The sequence below is a fragment of the Gallinula chloropus genome (assembly GCF_964237585.1).
Source record: "Gallinula chloropus genome assembly, chromosome: 4".
NCBI classification, from domain to species: domain Eukaryota; kingdom Metazoa; phylum Chordata; class Aves; order Gruiformes; family Rallidae; genus Gallinula; species Gallinula chloropus.
In genome coordinates this window covers 72,732,227-72,758,452 of record NC_140088.1, presented here as the reverse complement: position 1 = coordinate 72,758,452, position 26,226 = coordinate 72,732,227, and the positions used below count along the sequence as shown (strand labels likewise).

The 26,226-nt window shown below is 42.5% G+C and overlaps 1 protein-coding gene across 1 annotated transcript in view; it reads right to left on the bottom strand.

Moving 5' to 3' along the window:
- Positions 1 to 249: 249 nt before the first annotated feature.
- MCUB (mitochondrial calcium uniporter dominant negative subunit beta) overlaps positions 250 to 26,226 on the bottom strand; it is a 47,080-nt gene continuing 21,103 nt past the window's right edge. Inside the window, exons 2-8 of the mRNA XM_084263918.1 lie at positions 9,415 to 9,490; positions 8,500 to 8,670; positions 4,814 to 4,918; positions 4,453 to 4,613; positions 2,765 to 2,968; positions 1,286 to 1,402; positions 250 to 363 (exon numbers count right to left, since the gene is read on the bottom strand). Of these exons, the coding sequence (XP_084120044.1) occupies positions 286 to 363; positions 1,286 to 1,402; positions 2,765 to 2,968; positions 4,453 to 4,613; positions 4,814 to 4,918; positions 8,500 to 8,670; positions 9,415 to 9,490 (912 nt within the window). The 3' untranslated portion in view covers positions 250 to 285. The remainder of the gene's footprint in view (positions 364 to 1,285; positions 1,403 to 2,764; positions 2,969 to 4,452; positions 4,614 to 4,813; positions 4,919 to 8,499; positions 8,671 to 9,414; positions 9,491 to 26,226) is intronic.

Below are 26,226 nucleotides of genomic sequence, written 5' to 3'. Positions count from 1 at the left end.
AAAACATCCCGTCATTTTACCAGCAAGGCAGGATGCCTTCATTTTATCAATGAGATTTCTTCATGATATTTATCAACTTTGCTTTGGCAACTTCTTTGTAGTGTTTAAAAAAAACCAAACAAAACCCCACCCAAACCATCACATGACCAAGTAATTTTTATAGATATTTATTGCAACTTTCAAAACAATAGTGGTCAAAAATATCCAGTTTCTATAGAGTAACTAAATGTTTGTATCACCTTTGAAAAGGGCAAGGCTAATATGTACAAAACCCATGTCAGAAAGTCAGTCCTTGTCATTGATTTCCTGGATCGGAAGCCTCAGGTGCAGAGGTTGGCGCAGTCGTCTCAGGGATTCTTCTGCCTGCCAGGGCAAGAAAGAGTGAGAGTTCATCCTTGGGCAGCCCTCCGTTTCCTCCCCCTCTTCCACACATCCAGTATCTTTCCTTTCTTAGAAGCACTGGTCTTATGCAAGAAACCAGATTAATCACACGGAGGAAGCTGAACACCCAGACCTGCTCAGGTCATTCGGACAGACTCCAGCGTGAAGCACTTGTCCTGCCCGTCCACCCACTCACCCGCTCCCAAGGTGTTATTTTCCTGAAGTTACAATTAGAAAACTCATACTCAAAGGCTGCTGAAAAGCATGGAACTCTAACCTCATGCCAGCCGTGGCTCATGAAGCGATAACCCTGAGCCACAGGTCTTCAGCTAACATCGGGGATAGTTTCCATTTTCTTTTACGAGACACTGCACACAGGGCGGGGGGCTGGAGTGGGGAGTTAGCACTAAGGAGTGGCATCCGCTACATTTTGTCACCAAGGTTACAGACTTTCTCCCAGCCACCAGCACCTTTCACAGAACAGGGGTGACTGGATGGAAATAGACGGTTTTTCCCTGAGGAATAAGATTAAGTTGTCAAATGCTGAGCTGTTTCCTTCCAAGGAAGGGAGAAGACTGTGCTACCTGAGCAGTGCAGCAAACACACTGCCTCTCAAAGCAATACAATGTCCTGTTAAAAAGCAACAGTTTTGAATATCCAAAAATGGCTGTGGAAGGCTGATAAAACCATCTTACTTGTTTTTAATCATATTCATTAAGGTTTCCCTTTCTGATGACTGAAGTATAGTTTACACATCAATGACAAACATTGTATGGTTATTCCAACAGCTCAAACTGTCTGACAAGCAATACGCTGTTTTGAGTACAAGTAACAAACCCCAAGGCAATAGCTGAGAGTTTACTGATACAGTCTTAAACCAGAGGCTACCTCATTACTTAAATACCTCTGCCAGGTCTTCTTTCAGCTTGTTATATCGTTCCACATTAAAATGCTGTCTTTTCGATTTCCGATAGAAGTAGTGGAGGAACTGCCTGTCTTTAGCATCGGGGTAAATGTAGTCCTGGTGAAGAAAGCAGGGGACATAGTGGGGCTTAGCAAGAAAACTGGGTAGAGGTCAGGAATTATCTGCACAGATGAGTTTTCAATAGAAATTCAGCCCGTTTTGGAATGACCTATCTAGTTCAACACATGCACGTGCTCTGTTAAGAGGCTACACATGAAGGCGTGCCCTTGTAGCTCGTGAGGGACTTGTAGACATACAAGTAGAATCGTCTCTATCTTATCTAATGGAATTTACAATCACAATAAAGACATAACGTGATCATGACTGAAGCTGCTCAAGTTGACAGATGCTATTTACAAGGAGTCAGGTCAATTACAATTGCCCAAAGACTTATCTGAAAGTCTCAAGCGATGGCAGTGGCAGCTGTTCAAACATCTCTTTATCGATTGATAGACAAAAGGTAGGAATGCCTTAACCTTTAAACATCAGTCAGAACGACTAAACCTCATGTTCAGAGCCCCTTTTCCCTAAAGGAACCTCCATGTCGCTGGAGGTCTACAGATCCACTGGCATTATGGAAGTGTTGGCTACTCTTCCACATGCCTCCACGACCTCAAGAGTTTTGTGTCTCAGAAAGTTCAATATGGTGATACCCACTTTGGGAGTAAAGCACAGAGTTAAAGCAGGAAAAAGAAACATTCCTCAAAGTCTTACAGGGTTTCAGGACACGCCTGTATTATGCAGCTCAGTCAAGATCTGCTTTTTTGTTACTCATCAGAATTTTTTCTTCTAAATAAAGCCCGTTTCCTGCCGCATTTCAGCTGCCCTAGATTTACCTCTGTTCATTCAAAGTCAAGGAAAAGCAGTCAGGTTGGGAAGAACAAAGCAGTAACACTTCTTCAGGCGCTAAACCGGGTGTGTTTCAATAACGCCGCTGCCAGACTTCCAAGCCCTTTGGCACCCCGCACCGTTTACATGCAAACTCCAGCCAATAGAAGCTACTATTTGGTGATTTGCTTCCTGGCCTGCTGGCAGGCAGCACTCCCACACTGGCACAGCACTGCTGCTGGCTCTCCCTTTACAGCCATGAGCAGGGTGCCGTTTGCTATTCAAAGTGCTGTATAAAAAGTCAGAATAAAAGGAGAGACTTCTTTCTCCACTTTTCATTCCTTAGGTTATGAGATCTCAGACATAGTATTTCTGCTCAACAGCTGATCTGCAGTTGGTGTGAAATAGTAGCTGGCTTGACTTCCCATAATGTAATGTTTCTCTCCAGCCCCATTACGGATCAGGCCAGTCTCTATCTGACAGCAAGTCTACTTAGGTAACAATGTTTTCACCAGAGCCTGAACGCTGTGATTCTCAGAGTCAGTTTTCCTCCTTTGCAATACTCCAGACGTTTACAAATCGGGGACTTACCTGTTTAGTAAGAACGAAGTAGGCATAGAAAGCCATGGCACTCCCGTAAGTGATGAAGTAGGTGACTGGCTCCATGATGTCCCACGAATAGACCCACCACGTGAGCCATGCCAGTGCTCCCCCTTGTGTTGACATCAGAGCTAAGCCAACCCACAGAAGCCTGGAGGTCTTTGCATTTGCACTGTCCATAATTCTAGCTTTCATCTGAGGAAAAGAAACACAGAAAGAAACCTGTTCAGCAAACATGAGTGCAACTGATGAGCAGCTCCTCAACCATGTTTTCTCTTTGCTGATCTAGATACTTTTTCAGTATCTTTTACTGACTCCGCTTACCAACTTCCACTGCTGAGAAGGTGGATGAGAAACTTAACATGAGCCAGCAGCGTGCTCTTGCAGCTCGGAAGGCCAGTGGTATCCTGGGCTCCATCAGAAGAGGGGTGGCCAGCAGGGACAGGGAGGTGATTGTCCCTCTCTACTCTGCCCTCACAAGGCCCCATCTGGAGTACTGTGTCCAGATCTGGGGCCCACAATACAAGAAAGATGTAGAACAGCTGGAGAGGGATCAGAGGAGGGCCACAAAGATTATTAGAGGGCTGGAGCACCTCCTCTATGAAGAGAGGCTGGGGGAGCTGGGCTTGTTCAGCCTGGAAAAGAGAAGGCTGCGGGGTGACCTCATTGCAGCCTTCCAGTACCTGAAGGGAGCACACAAACAGGAGGGGAATCAACTTTTTAAAACGGTAGACAATGTCAGGACAAGGGGGAATGAATTAAAGCTAAAGGAGGGAAGGTTTAGATTAGATGTTAGGGGGAAGTTCTTTACAAAGTGAGTGGTAAGGTGCTGGAACAGGCTGCCCACAGACATGGTGGATGCCCCCTCCCTGGAGGTGTTCAAGGCCAGGTTGGATGGGGCCCTGGGCAACCTTTTCTAGATCCAGGCCTGGAGGTTGGTGGCCCTGCCTGTGGCAGGGGGGTTGGAACTCTATGATCCTTGGGGTCCCTTCCAACCAGGCCATTCTATGATTCTATGAAAGAAAAGGACTGAAATCCAAGGACAACCAGATCTCCTGGCTGTTGTGCACCAAGAAACACTGGTTTTAATCTCTCCTTCCGACCACTACCAGGCTTTTATGTCTATTGCAAGGCAGCTCTGGTTAATGCTGAGGCTGGTCCTCACAAAGCAGGTCTTTAAGCCAAGGAAAAGTTTGTCAGGGTCCTTCTGACTTCACACCCATCATGCTGGGTTATCATAGCCCGCCCTAGACCAATATTCATACCTTCCCTTCTGGGATTATGGTAACCATCAGTCCAGTTTTCCTTGCTACTTGGTGACACAGAAAACCCCAGCCTAAGCCACAGATAGCTCACTATTGTTTTTTCTGTAATGAGTATGATGGCTAAGATGACTTTCAATCCCAATGCTAGCCATGCTTAGGCTTGTTCATGAGTTTCCTCCAGATGTTGTGGTTTCTTCACTACATGTGCATAACAGGTGGGAAAAGAAACAAAATGAAAATAAGCTGAATTGTATTTGAATTGATGCTTGTTTGCATAACAAACAGCACAGACACACCCTGGCCATCCATGCCGATTTTTTTTCTATTGCAGGGGTTTACTCTTGATGAAAAAAAATGGGTTTGAGGTGGTTTTTTGGTTTTTTTTTTTATAAAAAAGCAGTCCCACTTTCCAACCTGTTCAAGAGGCAGCAGCTCTTCTTTCAGATTGTCCAGTTTCTGTAGCAATTCTCTCTCTTTCCTGATCTGGTGATCTTCTAAATGTAGAGCCACAAACAGTCTGTGAACCAAGGATTTGATATCTTCCATTTCAGTAGCATGCTCACTACTCAGCTTATCTGAAAAGAAAATTTTTGTCATATAAAATGTTTCAAGAACCTACATTTCTGTTTTCTCTCCCCACCTCCAACCCCCAAAATCTCATCCAATGGTGAGCAACAGAGAGATTCCTTTCTCCAGACAGGTTTCAGTTTTCTGAGACTTCCCATGCCTTTCACTAGATGAAGTGAGATAGTAAGTTATTAAGCATCACTCTTACCTTTTACAGGAGGTGACACATTGTATGCTGTATTGTTGATAACAAGTTTAAAGTCATTCATCAGTAAGACCTCCATCAAGGTTGCATCAGAGACTTTGGTACCATCTGCAGAAGAAAGATTTAAGTTCTGCATCATTTATCATAAGGATCCTTAAACGTTAGCCTATATCCCTTTGGAAAAGTGCTGGAGTTTTTTATTAAGGATGTTTGGAAGGGAACTGTACTCTAGTAGAAGAGGTAACTGATACTAAATAGAAAGGGGGAACACAGCAAAGCAGTGTTTGTGCCTGAATGCTTTTGGTGGCAGCATCATTCAGACTCCTGTTACTATAAGCAGACTTACATCTTGCTTTACAAGCTTGACCAGTACTGACCCATTGGGAAGGGGAGGGCAGAGGAAAAACAAGCCTTGCATAAACCAGCAACACATGGCAATGTAAAGGTCTGCTTTTCTGCAGGTTTGCATCTTCGCTGGGACAAAAGGGGTTTAGGACACTAAAAGACCTTCAAAGATGTCGTCTTCAGCTATAGATTTATGTCTTTGTTTAACAAGCTCTTGTAGGCCAAGGGAGCGATTTTGTCAGTAGCAATGTTCAGATTCTCATTCACAGCCCTCACAGTCCCTGTGTTTCACTCTCAGCTGTAACTGGGCACTAAGCAATAGGTAGCTAGACTGTCCAGTACTAGGCAGGCCCGAAGCCAGAGAGGCATTACCCTAAAAGGTTCTGAAGAAGCCTTTTCTTTGTTTTAATGCAAAAATTTACCATAATACTACTCCATCAGCAACATACAGAACAGGCTAAGGAAAGAAAAATATCCTATCATCTGTTCTCAGCGCCTTAGAGACAAGGGAGCACCTGTGACATCTGATCAGGAGAGCTGGTTGTTGAAGGTTTTAACCTGCTGTTGTATTTGTTCCTTCCTTTCATTCCCTCTGTACCATTCTTTGCCAAAGGCCCTTTCAGGCAAAGGGCGGTATCTGTGTCTGCCCAGGGCTCAGAAAAGATCTGCCACCAGTAGATGGACCACAACGCCAATATATGAAAAGCTCTCACCCCCAGCTTGGACATGCCGCAGCCCATCCCAGGTCATGCTCAGCGCAGCTGATCTGGCAAGATTAGTACTCTGGCAACACTTCCCATTCTTTGAACAACAGGAAAGGAGGAAAAACAGCTACATCCAAACGAGAAATGGATCCCTCCCTATTTTACATTCAACATACAAAGGCAGATGTAATTCAAAACCTCTGCTGAAATGTAATAGATTTGTTTTGTCCCATCTCTGCTTTTTGTTTCCCTGGGGCATGAAGTTTGCAAAAAACCTGTTTTCTTTAGTGTATTAGCCACTCTTCCTGCCTGCCAGCTTTCACAGCTTCATTTCACCAACCACTGCACCTCACCACAGCCAAGACACAATGGAACACATCACATCCCACAAGGAGCTGAAGATACTGAAAAGGAGCTCACAGAGCTCCAACACATAATGGTGGATACCCAGAGCCCTCACTGGCCCAAGTCCAGCAGATCTCAAAGGCGCACAGCAAAACCAGTCCCCACAGGGGTTCAGGTGACCCAGGAACCCTGGAGCTGAACATCATTGCTGCTGGACACATAGGGAGCTTGGGAGGTTCAAAAGCCACACAGCAGCTTCTCCATGGTAATTGTCTGACCTGGTTTTCATTTCCTTTTCTAAAAAAGGGCATCTTCCCCTGCCCCTGCCAAGGGGCAGCCAGTGGCAGAAGACAGAGCTTTAGTCCTGAGATGAATAATGATCAGACTACAAAATATGTATATAAATATTTGTCACAGACCTACTGCCCCAGCTTCTCCATCTGTCCCCACATGCCCACTACAAAAGCTATGGCAGATAACCCCACACCTTCCATTATTTATTCACTGGAACCCTGCTGTCACGCCTCATCTGCTGAGGCTGAGACTGCTGAAGTCCCTGAGCTCACAGGCCAGCTGGCTCCCTGAGCCGCTCTGAGGCTGGCTGGGCAGACCAGGAAGGCTATCACTTTCAATCCACAGTCAGAAGTTTTGATGTGCCCATCCACTCTTTTTTTATTTTTAAGCAATGTAATAGAACATCAGGGCTCATTTGCATGTAAATTATTAAGGTGACATTTATCAAGTGACATTTAAGCAAAAAAATGCTTTTCAAAAGAAGTGCCAGGCAGGCTCTTTGTTCTGGATGTGATACACCACCGATTTATTAACCTGTCCAACCTTTCATTAACTGAAAAGCAGAAAAGTCTGGGGGGAAGGGAGGTGTTCTCTTTTAGAAAATTCCCCACCAGCTTTCAGCAAAAGGCTCCATTCCTTCTTATACCGAACCACAACCCTTCAAATGTGGATCAAGGGCCAATTTTTTTGCCTACAGAAGTTTTACGGGACCAAAATCAAATCCACATAAAATGAAAGTGAGTCATCATACACAGCACTAATGCTTTCAATTAAGGCTGCATTTCATTTAATGGCTAGATGACACAAAAGTGTCTACAGTAAATCAAGGTTTCATCATTTTTCTTTAATAATAGATGTTTAAATTCAACTCTCGATACCTGGCCAATAGTTTCTCTTTACAGTATCGGTTTCCTAATAAATTAAACATCTAAGCTGTTCTCTAACATTACAGTTGCCCAGCAATTGAAAAATGCAGAGCAGAGAACCCTCTGACAGTCGTTGTTCTAATCAAAGCCAGCAGTATTTCCAGTTCAAGCGCTGGAAGCAGTGGTGTTGAACAGATGAAAACAGCCCATATTCCTTTCCAGGCTGGAACCCGCTGCTCCTCCATGCCAGAAATGCCACAGTCTGCTTACAGAAACTGTGCCTCACAAGGGACAGATATTTGCACTGGGGCAGAACGCGCAGTCAGGTTTTGCTGACATACCACAGAAGAATGGGATCCAGCAGTGACTCACAAATACCTCTGGCACTGTGTCTCTGCAGAGATCACAGTACTCAAGGGTTAGCTGCTGGCTGACACAGGTCCTTGGCTGGCTCTGCCTCACCCCAGTAAGAAACCCTTTTGAGTGAAAATCTCCCTGTTAAGGGGAAGGCAACCTGCTGGCAATCACCTTTTTTTGTTACTGTGGCTCCCGAAGAGACAAAAGCCTGTTATGAAATTCTGTTTTTCAAAAGGATTTTCTACCTTTGCTGCCCAGCATACATGGCATTAACAAACTCCCCAAAAATCAACAGTCTCGAAGTTCCCATGCACTCAAAGCTGACACACACACGCACTGGGATCCACACAGGTCACAGCTCTGTTGCTCTAGAGGATATAAACACATCGCTCTCCGGGGTAGTTTCCTGTTCTACTGAACGTGCTCTCAAGGGCAACTAGAGCAGCTTCTCCTGGACCTGTGGCTTCCTGATCTTCCAGGAGCATCAATCTATTTCCAGTTCCTTTAAAAGTCCCTGCAGCCCTCTGCAATAGCAGCTTGGATGAAAGGGGGCCTTTCAAATGGGATATAGGGAAGGCTACAGTAGTATGTCCAATTTTGCATTTTTAATCATCCTTTCCAAGAGTAGTCAGGTGTTAAACTTGCAACAACAGAAACATTCAAGAATTATCCTGACAGCATCAATGTTGAACTTGATGGAGGACTAAACTCATGCTTCAGGAAAGAAGTACAGAAAAAAAATGTATTCATTTTGAGGAATGACAGAAATGTAAGATACCTGTTGCAAAGACTTCCATCCTCTCAATTCCTTTATCTTCTCTCTGCACATCCTGCAGGAATGCCCCAACAGTGGTCATCATGGGCTTCACAGTGAACTGACAGCGTTCACTTCTGGTGGGCAGCATAAGAGTTATCACAGGAAGACCGTGCCTGTAATTAACTGTTACTTCTGGTGCAAAGGGAAAAGAAGATTAAGTGAAAAACTCATGTTGTTAAGTTGTAGTTTAATATAAAGTATGTCTTTAAAATACAGGATGAGTTAAGAAAACCCCACAAAACATTCCAGATTTCTGTCATGAATATAGTACTTCTATTTCTGGGAGACAGGTAGGAGGTAGGTAGATAGATATAACATTGGTATTGGAGCGAGTCCAGAGGAGGGCCATAAAGATGATCAGAGGGCTGGAGCACCTCTCCTGTGAAGACAGGCTGGGCTTTTTCAGTCTGGAGAAGAGAAGGCTCCAGGGAGACCTTACTGCAGCCTTCCAGTACCTGAAGGGGGTGTACAGGAGACTGGAGAAGGACTGTTTGTAAGGGCAAGGAGTGATAGGACAAGGGTAAATGGCTTTAAATTAAAAAAGGATAGACTGAGATTAGATATTAGGAAAAAACTCTTCCCTGTGAGAGTGGTGAGTCCCTGCCACAGGTTTCCCAGAGCAGCTGTGGCTGCCCCCTCCCTGGCAGTGCTCAAGGCCAGGCTGGATGGGGCTTTGGGCAGCCTGGTCTAGTGAAAGGTATCCCTGCACATGGCAGAGGACATGGAACTAGATGGTCTTTGAGGTCCCTTCCAACCCAAACCAGTCTGTGATTCTATGATAACATTCAACTAATTTCATCTCACCCTACTCCCACAGAATAAATTAAAAGCTTGTTGGTACTGATGGGAAGGGGAAAACCTGCAGGGCAAGCTTACCGTCAGATGGCACCAGCACGTTGTAAGGTGTTCCCTCCTGGCCACTCCAAGCTGTGGTGTGCTTCCATAGCCATACCTACAGCAGAGACATTAGCTTCCTTTAGAAATGTTAGGATATAAGATTAGTCTGGTCAAAGGCAGCACCCAGCCTGTCATAGTGATCTGCTTCTGCATGATCTGACAGCAGAGGTGTCTGAAGAAAATCCCCTATCTTACTGATTTCTGTTTAAAAGATGGAACCATCTTTATAGAAAGCATAAATGTTGCCAAAGATATTAAGGTATTGCCCATATTTCAACTTTTTGTCTAGCTGTGTTTAAATAACTGAAGGAAAAAGGGCAAGAGAACGGAAGGAAGGAAAGAAAGGAAAAGAATTGCTGTTTCTTAACCACTTCATGCAGCTCTTACAATAGGTCCTCTCCTCTACACCAAAAATAGCCACTTGGAAGACCTTTACATCGTGGTGCCTGAAGGCAGGAGTGTTCTGCAGCTGTTCAGAGTCTCCAGCGTAACTTAAAACAGTGTGCATGCTTTCAATTAAGTCTTTCACTGCTGAACCATAAGCAGAATGGTGCTCCTTGCAACCTCAAATAAAATAAACACCAATGAAGACAGAGGGCACTTGTCTTTGCTTCTTAATTATATATCATATACCAAAAGTTAACTATTAACATTCATGATGTTAAAAGACAGTAACAACAGTGTGGCTTGCACAAGTATAGAATATATTTTATCTTTAGTTTTTAAATCTGAATGGCTGTTTCAGCTGCAGCTGAGATGCTGCTGCAAGTAACAGCACCACCAGCCTGGGTGGGTACCACACTGAAGGAGGCACATCCAGATGCAGCAAGTATCCCCTGACAGCAGGATTCCAAACCCGCGCAGTTGCACACCCAAATCCATCCCTTCCAGGGACATTGGTGAGAGCCATCAAGACGAGTCCTGGTTTTCAGCTGGGATAGAGTTAATTTTCACAAGAAGATGGGACGGGACACAGCCAGGACAGCTGACCCAAACTAGCCAAAGCAATATTGCATACTGGATGATGTCATGCTTAGTATATAAAGGGGGGACTGGCCAGGGTGGAGGAGTCATCACATGGGGGTGAGCTGGGCATCAGGTTCCCAGTGGTAACCAAACAGCATTGTGTATCACCCACTTTATATATCATTGTATTAGTATTGCTGTTATTTCTGTTTCCCTTTGCTGTCCTGTTAAACTGTCCTTGTCCCAGTTGTACCTTTTTCTCCCAATTCTCCTCCCCACCCCACTGTGGAGGGAGGAGTGAGCGAGTGGCTGTGCGGTGCTCAGCTGCTGGCTGGGACTGAACCATGACGAGATGCTTCAACACGGCCATGCCAAAACTGAGAAGACAAACTGCTCTGCTTAGACCCATGTTGCTAAAGCAGTCCAGCCAGGCTGTGGAAGATGCAACTACTTTGACACAGAAGTACTCTGCTCCTACAGCTAGTCCCCCTGCACAAGGAAAGGAACAATATTAACGCAGTGATTCCCGGAAAGCAGGAATTACTGCGATAAACTATGTGTAACAGGCAGAAGTAGGAAGAAACTCACATCCCTGTCTACATTGGTTACAAAAATTGTGTGTTGGTTGGACCAAGTCATGGGGTTTGAGATACGGTAACTGGAGGAAGTGGAAAACAATATGGGGAGAGACGACAAGATGTGATTCTCTCTCTGGGTAGCTTTATAGCTGATCTTTCTGAAGGCCACAACATTTCATAATTGGCAAGCAAATCTCCTTCGGTAAGGACAGGAAAGGTACAAATGCAAGAGGGCTCTGCCTGTTCAGTGTGCCAAGCACTGCTCACCATTCATGTGATTTACTTGTTTTTAAAGAATCACAAGCTTCACTGTCTGGATAGAAATATCCTATTAGGTTACATAAAGAATTCGGGCATGGAACTGCTTCATGCTTGTGTTGGAAAGTTCCTTGATTTGCCTTTTTTTAATCATAGAATCACAGACTGTTTTGGGCTGGAAGAGACCTCAAAGCCCATCTAGTTCCAACCCCCTGTCATGGGCACAGGCACCCTTCAGTACACCAGGTTGCCCAAAGCCCTGTTTTGGTGAATTTCTGAATCTACTTTGCTTATGGAGGAAATGATGCATTAAAAATTAATATATATTAATGTATTAAAATATTTAGATATATTAAATAGTTTAAAATATTTATTATATTAAACTCCATTTATTGAAATAAAATCTTTAAGGTATTTGTGTCTATTATTATTTTGACTTTGAAATTCACCATTCAACACCCACACTGAAGCACTTTTTTTCTGTTTTAGAATGCTTGTTAATGCAACCTGCCCATTACAATCACCTGCAAAGAATACATGAAGTACAGTAAAGCAAAACTAAGCCATGGAGTTGAACTGAGATCCAAATAATGAGCTCTTTCTATACAAACTCTAGGTTGATTAGCTGGAAAACATGAAGGGTTGAGTATCTTTCTCCCTATGTTTCCAAATTTAGATCTCCAGTTTCAGTAAAGTTATGAAACCATTACCTTGTGCCTTACAACCAAATTGCTACACCTCTTTCAAGGTGCTTGGAATGACCTCTACCCTGAATTCAGCAACCACTACAGCTAAAAATAGAACTTGAACTATGGGACCAAATGAGCGAGACCACCCTCATAGTAACACCAGAGACCTGTAGAAAAAGGAATGTATCCAGAATTAACTCTATCGTGACTTTTAACTTTGAGATACTGTAAGGAGCACAGCATATTACTAACTCTTTTGTATGCCAGTACACATACCACTTGGGTAATCTGTCTTACCAGACAAGGACTAAACAAAGGTAGTCTACATCTTTCTGCAACTTTAACACACACATGGCAGGATATCTGGCTAAAACACTTCTAATGCAATTAACCATGTCCTGGGATCAGGCCAATGGCTTGTGAACAGCATTTAGATGTGAAACACCCTTTCTTCTTCAGCTATATTTGTTATCTAACACAAAATACCTGGGAGCAGATGTCAGCCACCGTGACCTACATCTCTTGACTCAGTTCAAGGCATGGACTCTGGGAGTGAAAACTCCTGAGAATTTAAGGCACAAAATGATCACTGTGATAAAAATAACCCAATACATTCTGTTAAAATATACCAATTGGTATAAAATAGAAAGTATCTATCAGTGTAATGAAATACTTCCTCTCCTTAGGGTACCTCCTGTCTCCAGTAGCAGAGATGTTGCTACTGTTAAGGTCGGAGTGAAAATTTCAGCTTTAGGCACTAACGTAGGAGCACGACTGAGCTGGAAAACGAAGCAGCCAGATATGGGGGGTGGGAGAGACAGGAATAGCAATACCACATTCTTCATCTTTGAGAGTGGCAAACCACTGAACATTCCATATTGCATTCTCTGGAGTTAGCTGTTCCAGATAAGCAATCTCTTAGGATGTTGAGTGGCCGTTGCTGCAAACTTAAGCTCAAATTTATGTGTGACCAGTTATGTGTAAGGAATTGGTATCGTCAGTATATGAGGTGGCATAAAAGCCTCTGATCTTCCTCAGCACTGCACATGCAAGCAGAAACCTCATCAGGAAGCATAACTTCTGCCCTGTGGAAAATTGCCAGGTGGGCAAGAAAGGAAAGAGCAAAAAGTAGAAGTATTTTTCTCATTAAAAAGTGACCTTGGAAAAGGAATTCTACAAAAAGATGTCACTAGGAGACTTCCCAAGAGCACAGAATTATTATCTTTGACAGCTGATCGGACATGTCACACCAATATAATGTGAAAAAATCTAAATCAAAACGCATCTATCCAACAGTCACATATCTGAAACTGCTTTGACTTTGTTTATATAAATCGCAGAAGATTCAGTAGTTTTGGTTTGCTACTTCAAGAGCAAAAATAATGTAATGCTCCTTCAGTCCACTGATTTGCATCTTCTTGAAGTGCCATGCAGTACTGCAACTCAAATATTATATTCCTCTAGCGTGAGATGCTGTCAATAATGCTTCAAGTCAGACTCACAAGCAGCCTTCACAAGAAGTTACGACCACAGACTGTTACTATAAATGTTATGGTCTCCCATATTCTCACTTCCCTCTCTCTAAGGCATCGATAAGAATCTGAAATAGAAAAGCACAGTGATAAAACACACTACCCCACTGAGCTTACCCTTTTTACGCCTCTTTTAATTACACTGCAGCAAAATACACTGTAATTAAAATGTATTTCACAGTGTGCTTTTCAACAGTAACATCATGTTAGGGTGATCCCCCAGTCCTGCTTTAGCACCCAGCTCCCCTCACTGGGGGAAGGGAACAGAAGGGAGAAAACAATGTGGGAAACAAGTAGTTGCCGTGCCTAAGACTGAATTTTGGGGCCTCTCTTTCCAAGCAACATTAGATGATCCAACACCCCTGGTAAGCATCACTCTCTCCACGCACTGATCTGGCCCAGCCTGTGAAGGAGATGGCAAGACAAGCCACCTCTTGAGATGCAGCTTGCTTGCCTGGAGCGGGAAGAACTTGAGGGCAAGCATGTGTTAGGTCCTGTTCAGTGAGGGCACATACTGTAAATAGCTATTATTATTTTCAATACTGACTTATGTGTTTCTCTATCTAAAATAAACACACCTAGAAGTTCTCTGCATACAAATCCGAGCAATTAATTATGGAGTAACAATTTGCAATTTCAGAATACAGCATCTACAGACCTGTCAGAAAGGTTTAAAAACAAGGGAAATGAGGAAAAAAAAAAAAAAAAAAAAAGAAGCAGGTGCTGTCTCACTCTAGGGAGTTTGCAGTCCTTGCACAACCAAGATTACCAAAAATGAATCAGTGTTCAGGCAAGTTTACAATAACCACACATAAGGTACTTCCCTTTTTAAAATAAGTCACCAAGGGCATTTCAGAGATGATCTGCTGTTACAGTTCTGTGCTGGTTTTGTAAGCAATCCTACCTGAGAAGGGAAATATGACATCAGGAACCTCAACAACCACCTACAATCGTCTTACAAATACTCACTGGAACCTCAGAAACACTCTCTCACTTCTCAGTAATTTGTCTTTGCTTACTCTGAAAGGATTTTCATTGTTTCTCCACTGGTCTTAGAACCGATTTAGACAATCATGTGGCAACGGTCTCAATGCAAAGAGCAGCTTCAAGGCACACTGCTCAGACTTAGCAACATCCTCTGGAAGCCCCGCTGAAATTCAAAAAACAACCCTCCACAACAGACACATGACTCATTCTGACATCATCACCCTACACCTTTGGACAGTTTCAGCCAGGGAAGATACACTTGGGTGCATGCAGGATATATTTATCTTAGGGGAAAAAAAAAATAGATTTTTTTATTTTCCTGAGACACAGCTTTCCTGTCTCAATACAGACCATGCATCGAATGCCTTCTCACAGCTGCTCCACAGGGCACTACTAGAACTGCACTGCAACTTTTACATTTCAAGCTTGCAGTTTATCAAAAATCTCCAGTATTTTTAACCCCTTCCTCAGTGCAAATCAACGTTTAGAAAAGTAACCAAGAGGTGCCTTGCAGTAAAGTAGCAGTTTTGACATGACTAAACATGTTCTGGTGATCTTGAAGAAGAAAGAGCAATACAGGATTTATGTGGCTTTCCTTCAGAACTCATTTTTCTTACAACACTGGGGAAAAAAAAAAAAGTTTGATTTCATGAGCCTGTTGTTCTTTGTGACTGTATCATCCCTCATGATCTTTCATTTCCTGCCTCTGCTCAGCTTGCAAGAACAGCTGATGCTAGATGCAAACAGCCAGACAAACACAACCAACGACCAAAGTGACAGGCGATGTGAAGCGCATCAAGATGACCAGCCACCAAAAAACCCTTTTATGAAGGTCCAGCTGGTCAAATCCACCACTGTGGCAGGGATTTGGCAGGGAGACCTTCCACTCAGCCTCTGCTAAGCAAGTGCAAATCCTCCGCTTGACTTCTGCTCATGATTCCTTCATGCTTGTCCTGTTTTCGGTCAGGATGGAGTTAACTTCATTTGTAGCAGCGGATGGAATGCTGTGTTTGAGAGTTAAAATGAAAGCAGTGCTGATAACACCCTGATGTTTCTAGTTGCTGTCAGACAGTCAAGGACTTTCTCAGCTCTTCATATTTCTCTATTCATGAGAAAGGAGGGGCGAAGCCAGGACAGGTGACCCAAACTGGCCAAAGAGAGTATTCCATGCCAATTATGTCATGCTCAGTATAAAGGGGGGGCTGATGGGAAGAGGAGCCGGGCAGCTCCAGGACGCGCGGTTCTTGGGGGACGGTCGGGTTCCGGGACGGCTCTGGGTGGCACGGCCTGAGTTGTGGGTTCAGTGAGAAACTGCACTGTGTATCAACAGTTTTATATATTTTTTGCTCTAAAGTCCTGTTAGCATTGTTATATTTTGTCTTTCTGCTATTCTAGTAAACTATCCTTATCCAAACACACGGGCTTTTGGTTTCCTAATTTTGGGGTTGTTATTTGCCCCTTCCTTTTCCCTTCCTTTGCCTCACCTCCCCAGCTGCCCCCCACCTTCCCCTGCTCTTTTCCTTTAAAGAGCAGGCAGCTGCGTGGATCTCGGCTCTCAGCAGGGGTAAAACCACGACAATGCTCTCACTCTATCCTTGCCCAAACCCTTCCTTCACCCACCCACCTCCACACACACACACTGCTCGCTCCACCCCGCATGTGCAGGCAGGGGAGAGAAGCCATTATGCAGACCCTGCAAGTCATAGGTCACCTCAGGAGGCAAAGTCCTCCTTCTCACATTGTATGTCACCAAGGTCCTTTGACTCTCCATGGGGCAGCTAGGGATGCAGAGCTCCAGGTATCAAGGGAAGCACCTGTATTTGCATCTGTATTGGTTTTGGGTCCCATAAAAATAAATGGTGAAAACACTGACATTTAAAGCAGGCTGAAATTAAGCCTCACCCTCCCCTGGCCAAAAGCATGATTTCAGTAACAGTGACCCCTCACTGCAAAGTAACACCAGGAAGTGCTGAGGAGATAGGGATGAACACCAGCTGACATCATCTGTCTGCAGTGTCATCTGGGCACTATTCTGAAGGTACAGATAATCCTCACTTTTCAAAGCAAGCAGACTTCCAAGTAAGCCTAAGGACAGGCCTAAAACCCAAGACCAAGTACATAGAAGATACGATGCAAAACCTAGAAGGAAGTTCGCAAGTCAAAGAGGGGTAAGACTTTGAGAGGGAGGGGTTCTAGTGTGAAAATGTATTTGTGCTTTTCATAAAGCAAGAACTTACATTCAAGAACTGTGCCATCTGTTCCGCAACAACAGTCTTGGTCAAAAGATTGATTTGTCAGCACAGATAAGATTTTAATTTGTCCCACAGAATGGATCTTTGCTGTTGTGCCATGCCTTCCTGGACAGGCATCCTCACCTGGGAAATGTTGTGCAATCTTACTTTAAGAGTAACAAGAGTGACTTTGCTTTCAAAAATATGATTATAGTATATCTCATTAGATAAGAAAATGTGCTTGCTGTATCTTTTCCTACAAAGGTCTTAGAACAAACCTATCTTAATGCACACAGCTGCTTCTGTGTCTCTCAAAAAAACCCTCTTAGATGCACCTCTAGGAATAACACTAATTCTTCAAATTGCCACCCACAGGAAAGATTGTTTAAATTTCAGCTAAAATGAGATAACAGAAGAGAGATAAGGATGTAAAGTCTGAGGAATGCACTTCCAGGTTTACAAAAGTTACAGCCAACTCTCGCTTTTCTCTTACAGAGCTTTTCAGGTTGAAAGCACTGGGCACACACAAAAAAGATGATGTAACACAGAAAATGGAACAGCTTGACAATGTTTTCATTGAGAACAGACACTTCTTTTTGCAATATAAATAACCGCACCCCCAACACAAAAAACCCCTGAGCAGTTTTATGTACACTAACAAGGATGCACTGCTGTTAATTTTCATGACTATTCTTTTCCTAGGCTTTTCTTTACTCAACTGTGCAGATTTACAAAACAATTAAAGATTTCCTGTAGAGGTTTCTACTGGCTTTTTCTGAAGTTTATTATACTGAGAAACACAATTAAAAACAGCACAACAAGATGAAAGGCTCTGTGTGCCCTGGATGGCATAGCCCCTTTGTTCCGGTGCAACCAGCATGCCTCACAGGTGGGGTGGCAAATCTGCATTTTAGCTGCTCACTTTTCACTCCAAAGCCTTTCAACTCCAGGCAAGTCAGAGCTGATCTATTTCCCCTTTCTCTATTAATTCATTTAGGACATGTATGTGAAAGACTGATGCAACATCCATGGAAGTCTGGTTTATACTGACAAGTTTTCTCTCGGCTCTCTCCAATAAATCCTCTCACCTTGTTAATCAAACAAGTGAAGTTGCAGTTAAAGCACAGTTATATCCCCAGACTTGCTCTTAACTGAGTGGAAGCATATCATCTGGGGAAAGAACTACAGAAAGAAAACTCTAAAATAAATAAATCCTGCAGAGTGTTTGCGCCATGTCAGGCTGCTGTGTACTCCACAATGAGCCACAACACCGAAAAAAACACCTAGAAAACAAGTAGTCTGTGGTCATTCTATTCACTGAACCCCCATCATGCACCCAAATTCATACAGAAATTTTATGTAAAGTCAAATTTTTAATAACTTATTATGATGGGTTTGACATACTGGTGGTTAATGCTTTACTATACAGAGCAAGTAGTGGAACACGGGAAACTTGTATTCAAAGGGCCTGAAAACTATTTAGTTCTTAGTCTTGGAATTTTTAGACAGGATCACCAAAAAATTAAAATTATTCCTTCTCTGTTATGTAAATGTGCATATGCAAAGAGATTTCCCACCAGGAAAATACCTTGCCACTGCGTTTTCATATTAAAAATCAAGGGGTATCAAGTTTGTCTTATTTCGTAAAGTATTATGTATAAGAAGTTTGTGCAGAAAAAAAACCAACAAAGCAGGCCAGGGGGTATTCTAATATGTTGCATTCAATTTCTCTTGAAAACAGCAAAGAAATTAATCCTTAAAGCACTAACCCAGTGGATGGGCTACATTTTTGATACACCAATGAAGCCCTTTACTGGGAAGCTATTAATTGTAAGGTAAAAAAAAAATAAATTGAATTTAAAAATTACACTTGACCCATAAAGCTATGGATCTTGTTTCTCACTTTTACCAGATTTGATCTGAAGGAGGATGTAGACTACAGGTTATACCAGCAACTGCAAAAACTCCAAATCTGAAGTGTCTTCCTGCACTTCTATCTTCATAAACTGATTAGCCAGGCAGCTTCATATTATCTATCTCATTAATTAGCACATTTCAATTTCCAAATGACCTAGTATTTTCCAGGTGTTTTCTCAGGTCATCAGGAGCAATTCAAAGCCTTAACTCTGCCAACAGAAGACGAGGGGAAACCCCCCATCATTAACATCCCTGTTCAGGTTAGGACAATTGTGCAGAGTTACAGATGACCTGGAATTTTTCTTTTGTTTTTGTAGCGTGGTTTCCCGTAGGAACAAAACCCAAAATCATGCTGGATGTCTGTCTACCAAAGTCAGTTTCCACTAAGATTGAAGATTATTCAAATACACAGTTACCAGCTACTCAGAGTCATTAACAGTTAACAAATGCTCAAAGATCCATTCCCTCTACTGGGATGCATAAAACATTAGAGATGTTAATTTTAAATTAAATATGATTACAGAGAGGTTACTGAAAACTGGTATCTAACATCTGCTCATTCCTGGCAGCAAGTTTGCCACTCCATAGTACAAAGACAACCGTTAAGGAGCACAGGTGAGCTGTTCCAACTCAGCATGTTTACCCAGCACCTTTCTAACAACCATTGATATGTACCTCAAACAATTTTAACATGTTTTTCTGTGCATATGGACAAAAGCATCCCCCACCAACTAAAGAAACCATGTTCTGCCTCTTCACCTCTAGCAATGTAGAATTACTGTCACCTTCCATAAAGGTCACCAGTAGCTTTACATTCACCCTCTATAGAGGTCACCAGTAGCTCTACAGCCAGAGCTATCACTGGAGCATTGCAAATATTGCTGTTCAGAGCCTGTGGTCACTCATGAAGCCTCGATGCTGGCAAGGTAAGGGCACTGCAAGCCCCATATTCAAAGACAGGTTATTTAATGCCTGTCTTGGAACAGTCAAGTCATAACAAAGGTGTTAGAAGCATGGAAAGATGTGTGCAATCTATGGTGAGAAACTGCTGTTCTGTAGGAAAATGGCTTTATGAAGTGTTTAATGCATATGCAGGTACTTCATCTCTGATGCACTTTTCAGTCATTTTTCTTGCAGGCTCTTCCCAATTCAGTCTGCCCTCAGCCAGGGACAGCACAGACTGTTCCCAGAATCTATTACAGGAGCGTATGTTTCTTATCTTAGTAAAGGTACCAATTTTAACATCCTTAAAAGCAAAAGAACCACGCTAACATATTCTCTGCCATTTTAGAGTGCTGCAGTTTTCTTCTTGCTGGCAATGTGAGGTGACCTGAAGGCAGACCAGGCAGTAATTCTGGTTCTGACTCACCATGCAGACTTGGCAAAGTCACTCACATCCAAGTTTTCAGGTAGGACACTAAACTCAAGGTGTTGCACACTTGAGGTATTTAAGCCTACCATTGAGCACCTGAAAGTTACATCAGGTACACCCACCCCCCAACCAACCACCCCAAATCCATGTGCAGGTCATAAAACGTGGGGTTACTCTGCCTCTAAACTTCAGCGTTACAGCAGAAATATACTCTAAGACTTTTATCAGTCTTTCAGAGTTGGCCCATGAAGCCAAACATAACTCACCATAATCTAGACTATTAGAGGTTAACACAGATCCACTTCCCTATGAGGATGAGATTTAAGGAGCCCGGCCTCATGGATTTCTGTCTAGCACAGAGCAAGCTGTAGTAATCAGAACTGGAGATTTCCATAAGGACAACCAGAGGGATTTGTTATATGTTCATCACTTTCAATGTTTATTGTAATTGGAATGAAGAATTACCGTTGAAAGCATACATTTGTGTATCATGCTTTTATATTGGTGAGGTGGAACAGTGTAATATCTTCCTTCAAGTTGTAGTGGTGTCCTCTTCTGAAACCTTTCCTTAAATCTCAAAATGCATGGATACGGAAAAAATTGCTAACCTCAATGTTTAAGATATTTTAAGAACTTTATCCAGAAAACAAAACCAATTTTATTTTGTGCTACAGGTCATTACAGTTGTCCAGATTCACATCTCCATTAATGGATACTGTCACTGAAACTATTTGCAGGAAAGTATAACTCGTTTGTGTGTATGTGGGAAAATGCATAGAAAACAGGCAAGATTACATTTGTAATCAGCCATCCTCATGCTTTTGGTAATAATATTCTTCAAACTGCAAATATTCATGTTCAAGATTTGCCTTTTCAAAAGGATAAAGTGGATAATGTACTTAATATGCTAATGACTAGCTGAGAGGAAATGCAAAACAGTGAAAGGTCTAGTCATAAATGCCTATCACAAACAGAACATTGGTGAATTTAGAGGAGAAACCAGTGAGCAGAGAAGGAATGCCACACAGATCCACTGGTACTCCTCAGGGTAGTAGAGAGGGACAGAACACCACTAACAATACCTGTGTCTGATTTATTATTTTTTATCCCCCTACATTTAAAATGCCCTGAATGAAACTTACTTTTTCAGTTAAGGTTGAAAGCTCATCAGCCAACAGGTACACAAATTAATTTGTTCTGGTAGTGCACAAATATGATATCCTATATGTAAGGAAAGTTCATGTAAACAACCACACAAAAATCAATCTATGTCTCTGCAGTAACAAAAACACTGTAATCAAACATCTAGTGCAATCAGATAAACATCATATGTGGATAGCAAATAATTGCTTGTTGTTAGCTTTTATCTTCCCACATTTTTATTAGAAAGAGAGCTGCATAAGAATTGTCACAATGCATGAGTACTATTTATGTACTTCCAATATAGGTGTAGCCAAGACTGTAACCTTATTTAACTACCTCAGTGCTATTTCTGGTCAGCAACCTCACAAGCAATCGAGCAGAGGATGGGGACCCTTACTTCCACAAAACCAGACTTGTTTGGGGGAGGCAGAACAGAGAAACCTGTGAGTAAGGCTGCAAATCAGAAAGGAGCCGAGCAGCACCCGATCATCAGAACTAGGGCTTTTTTTCCAGGTCTCTGCAGCGGACACACGCTGGGCTGTCACGTTGCAGAGTCCAGGTCTTCTGCACAAGTAGGCAACCTGCCGGTCTCACCAGAAAATACACCTCTGCCATCTAAACACAAGCCTAGATTCCAGGGAGAAGTCTTCTTTGTGCTGGCTGTCAAACAAGACAAACTCCCTCATTTTTTTCTGTGTTTTAGCCCTGTATATATTTTGACATGGAGCATTTCCACACGTCGCTGCTTACTGGACGTTTATATTGGTAAGAGCATCATATGGAAAGCGGTTGTTTGGTTTGTTTTGGTGTTGTTTGTATTTTGTTTCTTTCCCCATCAAGTTCAGTTATTAAAAACAGCTAGACAATCAAACCAGCACCAGTACAGATCAGAAAACACACCCAGAGATATTAAGGAGGGAATGGGTAAGTGGGATCAGTCCTATCTGGTGTGCTGCATAATACATCACGGCAACTTCTGCACAAAACTCAGCATAAACTGAAATACATTTTTTTCAGAAAAAGTTTCTGCCTTGATTTAATAGATGGATGTTGTAGATTTTCCATAAATCAGAGATGACAATTACAAACTAGCACAGTAAAAGAAAAACCCAAACAAACCAACAACCCAAACAACCAGGCACTATGTTTCCATTTAATGGATTGAGCAAGTTATTTCTCTAGAGTTTTATCTGCTCATATTAACAGCTATTTTGCCTCAGAAATGTCTCTCCTTTGTAGGTACCCAAAGACCATAGGAAGCTACTTAGATTTAAAGCCTTCAGTTTTTTCTCCTAGAGTATTTTTCTGCTCTGGAAACAGTCCTTGTAACTTTGTTAAAGGAAACTCCAGCTTTCCAACATTCAAAATTCCAGACTCACTCATGTTATATGGGAAAATAATGCTCCTACCTCACAGTTCCCTCCTCAAACTCACCTGTCCAAAAATCTTTTGACTATAACCTCAAAATGAGATTCCAATCCAGCTGTCACAACCTCCATGCCCTTTTCAGAATGGCTGCTTTAGAGAACATAACCTGCCGTTTACGATCTTTGTTTCCACATGGAGGATCTTACTTGTTATGTCCTGTAGTTTTATTTTCATTATTTTTAAACCTATTCAAATGACACCACTGGGTGAAAGCAAGCTATACAAGATACTGGAAAAACCTCTGACCTGAATTCCTTGTATCTTGAAATAGGGGTATCTTAAGATAGAAATAATGACCCTTACCCTAACTTCTCTCAGCCTTTACATGTTGTAAGGGATGAAAAGAAATCCATCTCAGCAAGCGTGCAGTTACCTACCACTGACATCTCTGTAAATCAGCCAAACAACTGGTAAACTGTATCGTTTAGGTAATCTGCACATATTACCAGTAACTGTATTTTGGTTTAGATGTTTAGGATACTCAAATAGGAACCGGTAAGAGCTCATAAACAGCCCCCCAAAACATGTGACAGCACAGTTAATTTTGTGCTCTCACTTTAACAACATCTTATTTATGAATCAACGACAAGTATATTTTAGTAGGTATTACTAATCGGCATGTTGGTACCTCAGTCAGGTCTTACTTGGTCCTACCTCTGGTTTGTCAAACTAAGATTTGAAACGGATGACTGTACCTTTCACACTGCCAGACTGACTCCTCGTACAAAAAGGAGGAAGACAAGTTTGCAGGTGAATTTTACAAGGACAACTGGCTTCGAGAATATAAATTAAAGATGAAATGCAATAGAGACAACAGCAAAAGGTTTCATAGAGCACGAGCATGATCAGTGCTTATGGATTCCCTGCAATCAGAAGAAACTTGACTTTTTTTGTCTCTCTTCATGGTCAAGCTAGCCTGCCTGCCATCTCATACCTCTATTACATTATATGCCATTACCTGTTTCCTTACAGAATTACACAGCAGCCAGGGCCCAGCCTCTGTCAAATTGTGAGTAGCTGAATCCCTTTCTGTTTTAAAATCCTAAGCTGTCAGCCACAGGCAATTTTGAGGCAATCAGTAAAAAGTCTTTGGCATCATCATTTAAAAAAATTACTAACTTTTTTCAGAATTAATGTCCTATAAGTAAGATCACAGCATTCACATGTAAGTGATATGGAGTCAGGATTTTCTAAGAAAACCACTGACCCTCTTTAAGGTACTTAGAGACTCATTTTTTTTTTTCCCAAGGAAAGGGAGACTATGTCAAATGCTAAACATTACCTCTAGAAGATTAAAGCAACAAATCAAGGAATACTTACTAGCCAGTTTCACGTTAACTGGCAAAAGTAAATGATAGGCCACTCTGTAGATACTCATACTCCTATTCTACCTAGAGTAAGTATCCCAAGCTCTGAGCTATGCGAAAATGACATCAGAGGCAGCATCATGAACTTCAGTTGGCTGTTTGGTAGATATATCCTTCCTGCCCTTGCCCTAAATTAGAAAAGCCTGAAAACTAGGTGGATGTGGGTAGTGAACTCCCCAGTTAATTTAAAAATTCTCTTCTGGTAAGGAACAGCATTATTATTTTGTGTTGATCCAACTTGACTCTATTTCTGTTTTGCTGCCTAAGAGCACTCATTTACTTGCAGAACCTTAAAATCTGCATTCCAGCCTTGCTATGTGGAATCACATCCTGAAGCCCACAGCAAGGAGAAAATCCCACGTATTGTTTCAGGTCCACTGAGAGCAAGGCAACTAGGGCAGAGCCACCCACATAGCCACACAGAGCTGCTGATCTTCACCAGCCAGGAAGAGCTGCTGCCTCCCGAGCAAGTCTTCCTGAATTTCCAGTAGAGTCACACAGGAGTTTGTTAGATCAGAATAAAATTCAGCAGTATCAAGAGGGACTTGTAAGCAAGACAAGAGCTTAGGAGTGTGGGTTTTTTTTTTAACCAGCTGAACACCCATTTTGGTAGCTTTCCCCCCCTTAGCCTTCCAGGTTTCCAAGGTGGTCTTCCCATGCCTGTCACACCTGCAGCAGATCCTCACTTTCCTATCACCTGTGTTATCTCCACAACGTTCTGAAACAAATAGGCTTTTATTTTGGTGTTGATAAATTGTATGTTACACTGCATTATCATTAAACTTTCTGTAATACATGGCACTCCATTCTTAAAAACTAAGACAATATTTATTCATACCAACCAGGAATACAAACACAGGCAGTGAGACCACTTTCATGGAGCTGAAAAAGGGCTTTACTCATCTAAAGAGATTTATTTTTCTTTAAAGGAATTCTCTTACACTCTTATCAGCATGCTGAACAGCTGCATTTGGGAAAGGATCCACCACATTTCCCAGCACTCACCCAAATCCACCTGACCAATGTGGTCAAAATAGTAACAAATAAGTTTACAAAAAGAAGAAAACAATCTAAACATAGAACTACAAAGATTTCCACTTGCCATCTGTTCTGTTCCTCCAGCACACTGCTGCACTGAGCAAAAGATTGTGCCCCTCACTACTTATGAGATTGAAAACAAACAAAAGAAACCTCTGGCTAATGAAATCTTATTCTAAAATCAACAGCACAGTTTTACCTCCATGTAAAGAGACACTGGAAGACAGGCTTGAACCCATGCCTTTCAGGGCCCAGAACTGCCTGCCCCTAGCCAGAAATGAGCATCTGAGGCACGCACACATGCTGAGGCGGTGCTCTTCCTCCACCCATCTAAGACCACCAAGAGTCAAATGTGCTCCTGTAGTATTTCCTAAGATAAAATTAATCCATTTGTCTGCTCATTGCCCTGTACCTATGCACCATGATCACAGCACAGGTCTGCAAGGAAGCTCCTGTAAGAGTTGCATGTTCCCCTGATTTTAAGAGCTTCTGAACTTCACAGCAAATTTCAGCTCAATCTTGAGAGGCGGTGAAGATCACAAGGTTACTATGCTCTTGCACATTGCATAGAAAAACTGGAGACTGAATGGAAGTGAGAGATGCAAATGAATACCCCCAGAGAGGGAAAGACAATGGCTTACCCACTGCCAGAGGCAGGCACACAGACAGCCCCCTCATTACCAGCCAGGGACCTGCCAACACTTCCCACTCCCTGCCTCACAACACAAGTCCTGTGGCTGAGGACATGACCAGTGTCATCTTTGTCACACATCTGCAGAAAAGCATGCTCATTAGGCCTACGAGCCAGCTACCCTTGACAGCTTGTTCTACACAACCTATAATCACATCGCTAAAGGCTACCGGAATATAAACATCAAGAAAAGCTGGGATGGGATCTTTACCTTTGTGTCAACTTTGCATGTACCTCAAAATGACACAGAACAGAGTGTCCCACAAGGCAACACTCATGTTTCCTGGTGTTCCCAGGCAATTCAGCCTAAGACAAAGCCAGTAATAGAATCACAGAATGTACTGGGTTGGAAGGGACCTTTGAAGATCAGCTAGTCCCACCCCCATCACAGATACACACACACACAAAAGCTACAATATCTTAAGACAGGAAAAAAAAAAAAAAAAGTCTTCCTGTTGTTCTTGAAGCTCTTCTTAACTCTTTCTTCTCCTTTGCCAGCTGAAGTCCTCAGTAATCAATGTCTGCCAGATCTTGGTGGCAGCTTCACATTAGAAAGCTTGACTGTTTCCTGCTTAGGGGCAGGTGGGGAAGGCT